The sequence below is a fragment of the Tetrahymena thermophila genome (genome assembly GCF_000189635.1).
Source record: "Tetrahymena thermophila SB210 genomic scaffold scf_8254582, whole genome shotgun sequence".
Taxonomy (NCBI): Eukaryota; Ciliophora; class Oligohymenophorea; order Hymenostomatida; family Tetrahymenidae; genus Tetrahymena; species Tetrahymena thermophila.
The window spans coordinates 959479-973952 of NW_002476353.1; the positions used below are offsets into that span (position 1 = coordinate 959479).

The 14474-nt window shown below is 24.5% G+C and overlaps 3 protein-coding genes across 3 annotated transcripts; 1 reads left to right on the plus strand and 2 right to left on the minus strand. All coding sequences in view use genetic code 6, as the record gives it.

The window, feature by feature from the left end:
• Positions 1-371: 371 nt before the first annotated feature.
• On the minus strand, positions 372-5772 carry TTHERM_00133380 (hypothetical protein; the record flags this gene model as incomplete). Its single annotated transcript, XM_001019617.2, has 4 exons — positions 5562-5772; positions 2748-5503; positions 621-2679; positions 372-565 (listed from the first exon to the last, which is right to left on the minus strand). The coding sequence occupies exons 1-4, from the start codon at positions 5593-5595 to the stop codon at positions 372-374; spliced, it is 5043 nt and encodes a 1680-aa protein (XP_001019617.1). The 5' UTR covers positions 5596-5772.
• Positions 5773-6376: 604 nt separating this feature from the next.
• TTHERM_000131369 (hypothetical protein) lies at positions 6377-7289 on the minus strand (the record flags this gene model as incomplete). Its single annotated transcript, XM_012798536.1, has 6 exons — positions 6377-6479; positions 6540-6629; positions 6686-6775; positions 6911-7000; positions 7058-7150; positions 7195-7289. The coding sequence occupies 6 exons, from the start codon at positions 7287-7289 to the stop codon at positions 6377-6379; spliced, it is 561 nt and encodes a 186-aa protein (XP_012653990.1).
• A 1725-nt stretch (positions 7290-9014) lies between these two features.
• TTHERM_00131370 (hypothetical protein) lies at positions 9015-14310 on the plus strand (the record flags this gene model as incomplete). Its single annotated transcript, XM_001019614.2, has 5 exons — positions 9015-10452; positions 10500-10821; positions 10880-11726; positions 11784-13722; positions 13961-14310. Exons 1-5 carry the CDS (start codon positions 9150-9152, stop codon positions 14308-14310), a joined length of 4761 nt encoding a protein of 1586 aa, XP_001019614.2. The 5' UTR covers positions 9015-9149.
• Between the last annotated feature and the right edge of the window lie 164 nt (positions 14311-14474).

Sequence of the window (14474 nt, forward strand, 5' to 3'; positions counted from 1 at the left end):
TGTTTATAGTATTAAATAAATAATTTAAGAATTTAAATTAAAAAAAAAAAATTTTAATATTGTTGTTTATTTATTTTCACATCATATTTAATTCTTATTTTTAAAAATTTGGTATCATAAAAAAAATTTTTGACACTATTGTGTTTTAAACAATTTTTTAAGTAAATAAAAAGTATTTTATTTTATATTTTATAATCTTTATTATAAACAAACAAAAGACTAAATAAAAGAAAAAAGTAAAATATCTGAGCAATATATTTACATATATAAAACATAAATTAATTTCTAATAAGTTTTATTATAATTATATTCAAATCTAAATTAATTATTTAATATAGTTAGAGTAATGTAATATTTATTTATTTTTTTTTTCAATTCTGCTTAGTATTTATTCCTTGGTTGCAATTTATCTATTAAGGACTTAGGGATATTGTCCTTATGTTTGCTCCACAATTGATGTTGCTTCTTATAATTTTGGTTAGGTCCTCAATTTCTTTATCTTTTGTCTCATTTTATCTTAGTTAAATCAAATCTAAAACTTGCTTGATTCTTGATTGGATGTTATCTTTTTAAAAAAATAAATTTAATTTTAAAAATAAAAAAATGCAAATAATTTGTACCTTTGAAATTTATTGAGTAAGAAACATTTTTTATTATGTTAAGAGACATGAGAATGTTTCTGCTATCAAATTGGCATTCTAATAGTTGCAGCAATATAATCATATTTGAGTCTTATGATAACTAGCGGATAAAAGACATGTAATTAGATGAAGCTTACTTGAAGCTTATTAAGAATTCAAGAGCTTAACAAACTATTTAAGTGTTTGCAAAGTTTATATTGCGGAGTGATACAAAAATAACACTTAAAACATTATTTTCTCTGATAAAATCAGAGACTGACTAAACTTGAATCTGAGATTAAATCTCTGAGAAGAACTTATTTAAAATAGTCATAATATCATTTTTGTTATTGGATATTATCAAAATATTTAAGTAGATTAGCATTTTCAAAATGAAATATTTTGATTTAGAATCTGCACTTTGGTATTAACGTTCATAAGAAGCTAATTTATGAAGATGCTAAGTGAGCACATGTGTTAAAATGTCAATAATACCTTGATTATTTATAATTAAATTTTTAGGATGGAATCTACTTTCGTTATTATTCTAAGTATTGTTTGCAAATGATGTTTACAAATCATTTCTCAATCTGCTTAGCTACTAAATTTAGCTTTACTTTGAATCATGGCATATTTTTTACAATTCGAATATATCAGGTTTGCTTGTAGGAGTTAAATTAGATGATGAAGCAGTTTTTTAAAGGTTTTGTCTTTGAGAGCGAATTGGTGTACTTAAATTATTGTTAGAATTTAGAGATGCTTACTAAACGTTATTATTTGTATCTACAAAGCTGCAGAAAAATTCTTTATTATTGTTTTCTGACAAAATCTTTTTCCAACATTTGTTCATAGGAATTGATGTAATGTGAACATTCTTAGAAGTAGTTTCATCGGGAGTACTTTGTTGATCTGAGTAGTCAGAGAGCTAGTAGATGTACATTTATAGACTATAAAAATATTTGAGGAAATTGTATATTTAGTCATAATTAAATAGACGCACTTCACGGATTAATGGGAGAATATCTATCATGCTTTATAACTTTTCAACAGCTTGGTCTAAACTTAATGATGATATTTATTAATTTTCTCTTCCTATTCCGTATTTTCCGGTAATTGATGCTGCATTTATTACAAAGCTTCCAAAATTGCTATTTCCACCAAATCCTGATATTCCCTACCCATAAGAGAGATTCTATCTTCTAACTTTCTCAGAAAAGTCTTTAATTTAGCTTTAAGAAATGAAAACATCCAATACTTTAAGCAAGCTAATTTTATCGCTAGTATCTAAGAACTAAGTGTTGTCCATCATTATAGGCTCTAGAACCTGACCTTCTGTTTTATTTTTTTTGAAAGCGTTTTAATTTTGATGAACTTAAAATTCGCTAAGTGCTTTGATTGCTGATTGAGGTACTTTTGATGAAGATTAAAATCCACCTTAAGGCACAGCTTGATCCTCTAATGTCATTAATGCATAACTAAGATTACAGCTCTCATTATCTGAAGTATCAGTATGTATACGAGGAGTTTGCTTGATGTTACTTTATTGGTCTTTAGGTTGGTCAGCATTTTTAGCATTTTTTGATATGGATTATCTAATTTTATATTCTTCTAACTGCTTTATTTGTTGTTCAAAGAAAACTTTTTATTGTTGTACTAACTGTTGATACTGATCTTAAAGATTATTCTCATAAAGAGTTTGCATATTCTTCATTCCAAAATCTAAATACTTTTCACATTTTTCGTGTAATTTATCGTTTTCAGAAAGCAACTTAGAATTCTCAGACTTCAAAGAATCTACCAATAATTATAATTACTTGATTTCTAAGTCTTTTGAATTAATTTCTTCGTTTAATTCAGCTTTTTCACCTTGAAGTTACTTTATTTTTTTGACTTGAGATGCTTCTTGAGAAAATAGACCATAATTATCAGTAACTTTATCAGAAACTACTCTAAGCATTTGCTCTGTCTCTTTAAATTTAACCATCATTCTTCTCATTTCTACATTAAATTTAGAATATATCTCATTTTCCATATCTCTGTAGAGTCCTTCAACGAATTCCTTTAGTTTAAAATTTGTAAAAATTTAAATATTATTTTTTATAAAAAATAAATTAATTAATTAATTACCTAAATTAAATTCATTATATTTTGAACATCCTTTGACTGAATATAATGTTGGATACCATTGTTTTACAATTATTTTTAGAAAACTGTCTAAAAATTTTCTAAAAGATTTTGATTTTGTGAGCAAACAGAATTATGTGCTTAATGGCTGTAAATGCTTGCATTTTCTTACTAGTTTTAGAGCTAAACTAATTGAATATCACTGTTTGTTCTCATAAGCGACTAAAAATTTCCAGTGTAGAGCCTGGAATTTTCTTCTGAGCTTAAATCTTTAAGCGCTTTGAGAATCAAGCCAAGTAAACCAGTTGTCTTAGTATATGTTTAGAGCTTAAAAAGATTCACAAATTCGTTATTCTATTCATCTTATACAAGAAAAGCGATTTTTTCTTTTAATTCTGTCAATAAATTTTCTCCAATTTAATGATCTTCAAGTACTTCAGGAAACTCTGTGATCAAAAGCTTAATAAAATAAATAATAGGAATGGAATTCCAATTTTCACAAATAAGCTTATCTCCAACTAAAAAGTGTCTTTACAAAAAGCGTTAAACATCATAGTTTGTGATGATTTATTCCATTTGGAAGAAATCTGAAGGTATGGTAGAGTTCTTTATTTATTGTAGAGCTTAACAGAAGTTAGTGCTCAAAGGTGTTTTAGGAGTTGCTGCTTATTTTAAGTTATTGATTGGTGATAATGCAAGATAGGGATTTTAATTCAAAATCATTTATGGAGTTAAATTATTATAAGTACTATTGTTGTTCTAACTTTATAATAGACTTGTCTGAGATTATGAACGAGGAGTGGCATGAAGATTGCTATTATTTTGGTAACTGTATTAGTATTCCAACATATCTGGACTTGGATTAAGCTGAGATATATTTTACTAATGGAAAATGAACTAATTGCTTTAGTTATGATTTAATTAACTTTCGTTTTAAGTTTTTTGCTTCAAGATTTATTTTGGTTACATTTATTTGTTGGGAGTTTATTGTTTTGTATTATTAGGTGAGGCATCCCTTCTATTTTAAATTTAGGAGTTATTTAATTTCGCTTGATGTTGAGAACGATTTTGAGCTTCTTTTTTGTATGAAAATTTTTACGGCTCATTTTTATCTAATTTCTTAGCCTAAGCAGTAGTAGCTTAATAGCTCTAATTAGCTTGATATGATTTTTCAGAGGGAGAACCATGATTTCTAGTCTATTTTTTTAAGTAAGGATGTTAAGTGACTAAACTATTATTTGACTTAGAGCGTAATAATGATGGTTACTACATAGTTTAATTTTTAGGAACTTAAGAATAGTTCTAAATTTTCTTTTTACTACTGCTTTATTATCTATTTGATTCTTCAGTATTATGGGGATATTTGCAGTTAATATGAGATTTAGAAGGACTGTGAGATGTGTTCAAAGTTTATCTTTCTACTAAGGTGAGGCGTTATTGCTAATCTTTTTAACTAGGTCTGTTTGTTAAATTACTAGATGAAAGTGTAGAGTTGTTTAAATTTTATTATTATCTTTTATTCATAGGTGATATTGGAGAAAGATTAGGTTTATTTTCTTAAATTTCTATAAATTAAGAATTATTTTGATTGTTATTTCTATTATTTATAGAGTTGGAGTTGTTAGAATGCTTAGTTGACTAATAATTATAATCTTAGTTTGAAGTATTTCTTGGAGTCAAGTTGTCATTTACAGAAAAATAATTCTACTATGTCTATACAAAAGGAAGAGTCTGATTAGAAAAATCTTCAACAAGAATATTTGGATTGGAAACTTACTACTGCTAGTAGATATTTCTTTAAGAATAGTAATTTATTTACTAGTCTACTGGCTCAACAGGATTTGATATAACTCTTTCTGATTGATTTATTGCTTTTTATATCGCATTTTCTAAAAGAAGAGAAAGAGGTCTTTCATTTTATTCAATTTTAAAGTTAATATTAGAAAGTGAAGTTTACTTTTCTGCCTAATTCTAGTATACGTTACTATTATTGTTGCTTAAAGTTGGTTATGAGTAGGGTATAGAAGAACTTGATGGTATACCACTGTAATTATGATAGCTATCATAATTAAGGTTAGTCTAATCTATCTATGATTAGTTGAATGAAGAATCATGCATATTTTGCTTACTTTATTCTTTTGTGTAAAAAGAATTTGGATTATATTATTACTGTTGTTGCTATTGTAAAATAGGTGGAGCTTTCAAGCTATTAAAATAGTCATTTCTAGCAGATTAGGCATCATTTTTATAATTTTATTAAATCTATACTGGAATCTACAAGTTTGGACTAAACTATTGTACTTAAAGAGGCATTTTAGTGGTAGGTTATTAGTTTAGCTTATTTTGGTTGATAAATTCTTAAGTGAAAAGCTTAGTAGGATTTATAAAATCATTATTATTAAACTTATTTTCATTTTTTGATGAGTTTACTGAGAATGGCTGCTCTCTCAAAAAGATAGGACTACTATTTTCTTTATTTGCCTAGTACCCAAAATTTTAGAAGGCACCATACTAATTATTAATATAGGGTGATAACCCTTGAATTCCATTTGGTTGTTGAGCAGAAGTAGAATCAGCAAGTGAAGATTCAGAAGATGCATTAGTTAGAGAAGTTAGCTAGTTTATTTGAGCTTAGTTGTATTGATTTTGATTTAACATTCTGTGACTGGGACTAAATCCAGAAATATGAGGTTTTTATTAGATTTGTTGAATATTCAGGGAAGCTAGAGCCAAGGGAGACTACAAATTGACTTGATCTCCTAATAAGATTTTTTTTTTTAATTAATGAATGAAAATCTAAAAAATTATAAATGTTACCTTAAGAAAGCTATCTTTGGAAAAGATTAGACATAAAATATGTTGAGAGTTACTTGCTTGGCTTTAGAAAGATAGGTATCGAAACAGAAATATTATATAGAATACTTAATAGTAATTAGCAAGTTCTCCTACTTATGAATGCTTTTTAAGAATTGTTGGGTTATCTTTTTAGTATTAATTAATATTTGTTTTTTTTTTTATATTTATTTTTTCAGTGAAATGAATTCTTTTGTTTCTTTCTTTGTTTCTTATTAGATTAAATTAATAACTTGATAATTAGATTTTTTACAATTTGAATAAAATGGAATTTAATATTAATTTTTGTTTCGCGCAACTTATCAATTGATATATATTAATACATACACATTAGATACTTAACGATTTAACGAATTTTTTTTTTTTTTCGTATCCGAGCATTTTAGATATTATTTTTTTTCATTTTTAAACATAAAGTCACTTCCTTGTAGTTTAAATATAAACATATTTTTAAATTTTATTATGCTGATTTGAAAATAAGCAATTGTATGAGAAAATCAAATATACAAAATAATGAATTTTTAAACTAGGTTTATTTATATGTAGATTTGTTATAAGTATTTCTTTTGCGAGAAGTAAGGATTTAATAGAATTATTTAGAGTTTTCTAAATATTTTGTGTTTGAAAATTCGATTAATTATTTTAAGAAATTTAATCATAGCTATTGATAAATTTTATTTTTAAGTATTTTCAGTTTAATGATAGAAAAAATCTTTCAAAAAAAAAAAACCCAATTTAATTAAAAATTTTTTGGCTCAGTAAAGATTTTGTGTAAAGATTCAAAATATAATTTTAAGCACAACAAGACGTAAGTTTTTTTTCATGAATTCGTTTTTTAAAGTAATTTTTCTTTCAATATCATCATAGCTGATTCGATTATATCTTTTACATAATTTTAATTAATTTAATACTCATAATAATTTATTTTATAAAAATAATTACCTATAATTTAAATTTACATATTATAAATGTTTACTATTTGATAAACTCCTAGCCAGTGTCTTTATTTCATTAAATCCTATGTGATTTGCCCTAATAATAAGAAAATTTAATATTAATTAATAGCTTAATTTTTTAAAACAAAGTACTCAAAATCTATTTCAAATATTATAAGATTTTATAACTACTATACATTCTAAGCTATACACATTGCACCTGAGTAGCTTATCAAATTAACCCTATTATTAGTATTTTATGTAAAAACATTTTGCTTAAATATAAAACGATTAAAATCTAAGATAATTTTTTATGCTTAATATTTAGCAATGATAAATTACAAAGACTTATTATTTGTAAAAAATATATTAATTTACGCTAAAATTAATTTGATTTGCTCTAATGATTTATATTGTGCCAATTGTTTAAAAAAGAAAGAAACACTGTTTTCTTCTAAGCAGTAATACCTAATTATTTATTATAAAATTTCTGATTAACAAATGCAAAATTGGATGGCTATTTACTTAAGATCTAGGTCAAATATTTTAACTTTTCTAAATTTTTTCATTACACTCACCAAGTTTTTCTCACCAGATTTAAAATCTAATTTTTAATTACTAGAATAATTTTGTAGGATTATAAAGTTTTTATTTAAATTTACTTCATAACTATGAGGTACTATCTCATAAACTTTAATCTCCTAAATTTTAGCCAATTAGTAAATCCTCCACTTTTTTAAAATAAGCAATTACCCATTTGTTTTTAAAAAATGATGAATAGTTTTATTGTTCAACTTATAGAAATTTTAATATTTCTTTTTAATTTCCTTATATCAGAATCTCAAAAAAATAGATATAATGTAAATTTAATAAGTTTTTTAAGATGAGTAAAGTAATATAAGTCCCTTATTGCAAATATATTTAGATTTCACGCTTTAAATAGTGTAAATTCGAAGTGAGCTATAAAATAAACATTTCATTATTATTACATTTAAATAAAATAATTAATAAGTAATTTTAATTTTAACTTTTTTATTATAATATCAAATAAAATGATTTTGTTTAAAATTGAACAATTATCAATCCTCCACAATTAAATATTATCTTAGTTATCATAAATTTAGGCTCTTCATTCTATCAAAATTAAATATCAAGGAAAATAAACATATGAACTAACATTTAAATAACATGTTGAAATCTCCCTTCAAACTTCATGATTTAAATGTTTTTACATGAGTTATTAAAATATTATTAAAATTGTAAATCATTTCACATAGAAAATTAAAAGGAAGAAATTTTAAGGGTTTGTACTAAAAAATGAATGAAGACATAAACTATATAAGCTAGAAATATAAAATAAAAACAGTTAAAATGCTCAAATAGTAACACTCTATTACATATTTTAGATATTTTTAATTTTTTTAAAAATAGATTTTATTAAATTTTTTTCAATCAATTCAATATTTAGATTTATAATCTTTATTTATATACAATTTATCCATTAGATAATATTTTCAAGATTTTCTAAATAAATTAGTTACTTAATACTATAATATGTCTAGCATATATTTATAAATTTTATATTTTACAAATAAAAACATCAAAAGTTATTCATTTTTAAAATCTTTGTTAATATAAAATAGATTTAATAACAAAAATTATGTAAAACATTAACTTGTTAAACTTTGATGTTCTCTTTAGAAGTTATTTATAAATTAGTAATTGATATGAATTTAAAAATTTTAGATAATAGCAGTAATCTAGAAGCTTTTAGTTTTTAAAGAGTTAATAATTAAGTTTTTTTAAACAAAATAAATGACAATAAAGTTAATCTATTTTTAAATAAATATTAAATTTAATGTAAAAGGAAATTATTATTGGCTTTAACTAAAAAGTCAAAAAAATTTTTTTAATATTTATTAATAATGATTATTTTGAAATCTAATTTGATCGAATTTATGAATCCTTTAACAATAATGATTTTAAAAAGCTCCATAAATTATTAATATTGCTAATATTTCATTAGTAAAATATTTTGTAAAATGTAAATAGGTTTAAATGTTTTAATAGATAAATTTGATTCTTTTCAATGAATAATTTGATTAATGTAATATTGATCACATATTTTTAAAATACTTGCAGAAATTAGTAATTAAGACCATGAAAAATGGATGATTAATAAATGGCTAGCTTAATAATACAAAACGAATAAATGAATGGATTAAAGACATAAAATTTTGAATTTTTTTTAATTTATTGGTATAAAATGCTAATTAAAGCAGCTATTCTAATACTTTCAAATAAATAAAAGTAAGTGTTATTAAAAATATCAATGTATTTATTTTATTATACAATCTAATGTAAATAGTTGCATGACTAATGACTATTAAAAAAGATTGTTAATTTGCAAAAATTAAATTCTCTGTTATTTTGGATTTTGAATAATTAAATGCTTTAATTAATTAAGTAGTTAGTAAACTTTAAAAAAAAAAAATCAAATACAAATTAGTATTTCAATCAAAAGACAAGAAATATTAAAGGAAGTTCAAAAAATTAATAAAAGAAAGCTGTGTCAATAACTATACTTAAAAGTAAATAAAATATTAATCAAAACAGCATGAAAATACAGCAAAAGAGGGTATCTACAACTCCCTCAGTTTCAGGAAATTAGGCAATACCTTTGATTAATTCTTAATAAGGAAGTAGAGGAGAAGAAAAAAATAATTTTTAGATTGCAGTAGCACTATTAGCAGCTTAAAAGTAGAAAAAAGTAGGTAATATGCCACCATCTCATAAAAATAGCATACCAGAAAACGGAACTAATTGCTAAGAATAGAATAGCAGCTTCAACAATAATCATCTTGTGTTTTAGCAAATATAGAATAACAATATAAACTAATAAAACTGCAATTAAGCCACATAGAAATAAAATCAAAGCTTCAATAAAGGTCTATCTGGTTAACAACATCAGCAATTTCATTTGCCTATTGCAAATAACATAAATTAGTAGTATCAAATGAATTAGCAATAAAATTAAGGCTGGAATTTTTCCAATAGTCTCAATAAATCAAATATTTTGGATACAAGTTATGGAAATTATATGAATTAGCCTGCTTATAGTACATCCACTCAAAATTAACAACATTAGCTCTAGCAAGGAAATTAATTCTCAGGATAAAAATATTCATTAAAAACTAGTTATATAGGATAAGGTGCATAACAATAAAGCGGTTTAAATAACTCTAATGCAAGTTGTGCTGCTACAAATATTCAGCAAACTCGTCCATCACTAGCTTAACAGAAGCTAAACTAGCTGCTCGACCAAACAAAAGGAGGGAGATAATCTCCAAACTAGATATCTGCAACTGAACAAAGTGTTCTAACTATGAATAGTAGCTTTAATGGCAATCAAAAAAATTATTTTAATAACAGCTTCTAAGGGCAACAATAATTTAACTAAGCTTACAACTAAATCTAAAACCCTTCATTTACTTTACCAGCTACAAATTAAACCCTTAAAAATAGCAACGCATTTAATTCAAGTATAAATAACAACAATAATAACATTGGATAGGTTTCTCATACTTTATAGGATGCCTCTCCTTTAAGAAAGACTAGGCAATCATTAGAATTAAGAACTCGCCCTTTACTTACTGAAGGTAATGTTGCATCTGGTTAAGGTGTAAATTAAAATAATTTACATGCAGCACCTTAATACAACAGTTTAATTAATTAGCAGGATTAGTCGATAGGAAGTAGTAATAAAAATAGCGGTTGTTATCCATAATAGTCATCTTCATCCTCTTCTAACCCTGCCCCTTAGCCTCACTATATGCTTTAAAAACCCAATCAAAAACCATATGCAGCTAGAATCTACAAATAAAACAAGACAGCAATTCTGAATAAAAACGAAATTTTAAGTAAATTTTATTTATTAATTTAATTTATTTAATAATTTATTTTAAAGATACTTCAAAAGATCGCTCGTTTGGTCAATAAAATCAGATGCTTTAAACATCGTTGATTGAAAGTAATAGGAATAATAACAATTATCTTATCGGCAGTGGAGGTAAATAAAAGTAGAATCAACAGTACTTGTATCTTAATTAATTTAATAACAACACCCAACCTGCACAGATTAACAGGAATATGACAATTTCTCCAGTTTCAGCTGCTAACAACTAAATAAATAAGACAGATAATTACAATAAGACAAATCCAGCACTTTACAATAATAGCAATTCTCTTTCAGCTAACTACCATCCTCTTAATACATTTTTAAATAATAAGTAAAATAAAATTAATTAATTAATTAATTAATTTATTAAAAACTTTTTATTAAATTAGCACAACTAATAATGCCTAAAGTGGAAGTGCAGCATAGGCTTTTATTCAGTAAGTTAAAGATAAAATAAATTAAAACAAAAAAGGGAAATCTTCGAATTCAATAGGTGGAAATGGAAGTTAAAATAACTCACAAATACTATCAAGCTAATATCAATAGACTTCATTCATTAATTAAGGAAATCTAAGCATAACTGGTGCAGAGATAAATACAAATGGCATTTAAAATTAAACGAGTTAGAGCTAAAATTAAAATTCTATAAAGTCACCACAAGCTAATTTTTTAAATACGAATAACAATATTTTCCAGTCAAATGCAGCTCCTCCTCATCCATAACCATAATACCATCATTAAAAAAATAGTAAAAGTATGACTATTAGCAAAAACTCCTTTATAGCTAATTTTAATGTTCAAAGTCCAATAGGAAATACTACCTAGGTCAATTTAAATAGCTCTAAAGAGTCCACAGATTATTCATTTTTAAATTAAAATTTTAATGTGCTTCAAGCTTAAATCAGTCAATCTCCTAGCATTCATTCTATTTAAAAAAAACATAAAATATAAATAAACAATTTGAATTAATCAAACAGCAACAACTAACAATAAAACTCATAGAGCAACCCTTAATAATTTTTACAGTAACCTAGACCTTAGACTCAAGCTAGTTCGAGGAGAGAACAAGAGACATAAAAATCTAATGTGAGTAATCCTCAAAGAAGCAATTAATAGCCTTAAAATTAGCATGGCTCAGCTAGTTAGCTTATCGATGACTAAACAAATTTATCAAATATCACTACTAATTTTATTACTATCAATGAAAACAACAAATCATCTCCAAAGATTTATGCAGTAATTTAAATTCTTTATTTTTAATGATAATTTAACTTTCATTTTCATCAATAATAGAAAACATACTAGGACAGTTTTAGGTTTTATGATGAGTTATTAGAGGATTTTATTTAAAAAAATAAATTTAGCAATGAAAGAAAGCTTGACTATTTTGATAATTTTTTAATTACTTTAAATGAAATATAACGAAGAACGCAAGTAAACTAAAAGCTAAACTTTTCTTAACAATAATAATAGCTAAATTAGCAGTAAAATCTTTAAATGTAATAAAATTTGTTATAAATTTCTTCCAGTCACAACACTGCAGCAAGTTTGTTTTAAAACAGTACTTAAAGTAGTGCAACGTATAGGTTTTTTGAAAATCTAAAGCACATTCTTGAATCTCCAATTTAGAATTTACTCTAAGAATCAAGATAACAAAAATTAGAATTTGAACAAAAAAAGAGCTAAATTGTAAGAGAGCTTGATTTAGAGAGAAAAGAAAGGGCTGTGCTTGATTTGAAGATAGACATTTTGGAAAAGGAAAAGGAAAAACTACAAGATTTAGTGACTTCTTTATCGAAATAATGTCAGCAAATAAACAACCAAAAATCCCGCAACCAATCTACAAACAGTCATACTAACTCACATAATACTAGCCATAATAATACTAGCAGTCACAACAATACGAATTTCAGCAATATGAACAATCTTGGAGGGGGATTTAACTTAAATTAATAAGAAATACAAATGCTATTATCAGAAAACGAAAAACTGAAAAATGTAGCTAAAAAACAGCGCAAGCAAATGAATGCAAATAGACAAAAAGAAGAAAAATTAATGAAATTATTATATGCTATACGTAAATTAGGTATTAATGTAGATGAAATATATAATGATAATGTAAAAACTCCAGAATCATTATCACCAAATGGGGAAAATTAAAATAGATTACAATAGAAAATTAATGATTTCATATCTCCTGAGCACAACTAGCTCTCATAACACTAGCCATGGGAACTTTCACAAGATCATAATATCAGCTAAAATACTGCTAAGTTAAATAAAAATTAAGGTGGTTAAAATCAAGAATTAAACCATAACCAGGGATCAAACTAAAAAGGATCACAACCTTCTTCAAAAAGATAAGGAGTTAATATTCATATCCAAAGATAAAAAAAGAATAAAAAAGATAATGAAAAACCTTTTTATGTCAATTCTCAAAATGAAGAAGATGACGAAAATGAAAATTAAGAAATAGAGGAAGATGATGAATACGAAAATAATTTTTCTGATAGTAAAGATAATAGTCATGGATTTGTTTATGATGAAGATTCTGATAACTATAATGATTAAGAAGATGATGTTCACAATAATAGGGAAAATTACAATAACAAAGTTTCATATAAAAATTAGTAATATAAAAAGAATGTTCCTGATTTGTAGTGGAATGATGATTGTGCATCTGAGGACTAATAAAATTTACTAGCTTCACCTAAATAAGTTAATGCAGAAATGTAATACAAAATGAGATTCTAAAAACTTTCAACTAAATAACACACTGAAGGAGCATAAATAAATTGTAATAATAACGAATTTAAGGAATAGCAATAATAAGGAAGGTACTCTAATTCAAATAACAACAACAAATATTTAGAAGAAAATGAATGTATAAATCAATAAAATCAAAATATTCAATTCATAGTTAATAAAGATTAGTCTTAAAGTTATCACCAAAAAAATTATAAAATGCAAGAAGGCTAGATGAATTTCAATAATAACATATAAATTTCAAATCAACAGAATTCATTCTAAATTCAGCAGTAAAATTTCTTAAAAAACAATAACTTTAATTAAGATACTCAATTTTACTAACACGAACATATATAATCTGAAAGTTGCTCTCCCTAGCAGAATTACATGGAATATTAATAACATAATGACTAATAGAATAATTAATATTATTAACCACCTGTACATAATAATGAGTTAGATCCTTTATACTCTGAAAAATCAGGTAAATAATTTTTCTTTAAATTTACTAATTTTCTTTTATTTAAATTATTTTACTTAGCTTAAAATCTGCCATTCATTCTGCAGTTTATTTTTAAATATTAACAACACTTTTATTCAGTTTCAATTAATATATTTCTATCATTTTAGCAATATGTACTAATCTATAATTATAGTTATTAATCAATAATAAAATTCTAAATTTATAATACTTTTCTTAAATATTTAATATAAAAAATTAGTGACTGACAGTGAAAGTGATGTACTCTCTATCCCTGTAAATGAAGTTGCTTACGCTTCTTAATCGAACAAGATGATTAATGCTTAAATGAAAGATAAATTAAAAATTAATCTTGGATGCTTGTAAGTGAAGGATCCTGCTAATAACAACATGAATTTGAATTTGGGTAAACTAAATGGAGAAGGCCAATAAGGATAAGTAGTGCATGAAGAAATATTTGGCTATCATGACGAGTTTATGAATAAATTTGATGAATTTTCTTAGTCATGGAGAGATGCCATAAATAAAGAAAAGCAAAGATATTAAAATGATATGGCTCCTATTTCGCATATTTATGTCTCAGCCTTGTGAGTTAAAGATTATTGAAAAAACAATATATTTCAAGTAATTTCAAAATATTATTTAACAAAATAAATAAAAAATAATTAATTTAAAAACATTTAAACTTACAAAAAAGATTTAAAATGAAAAATTGAAAATAAAAAAATAAATGAATATCTATTTATTTATTTATC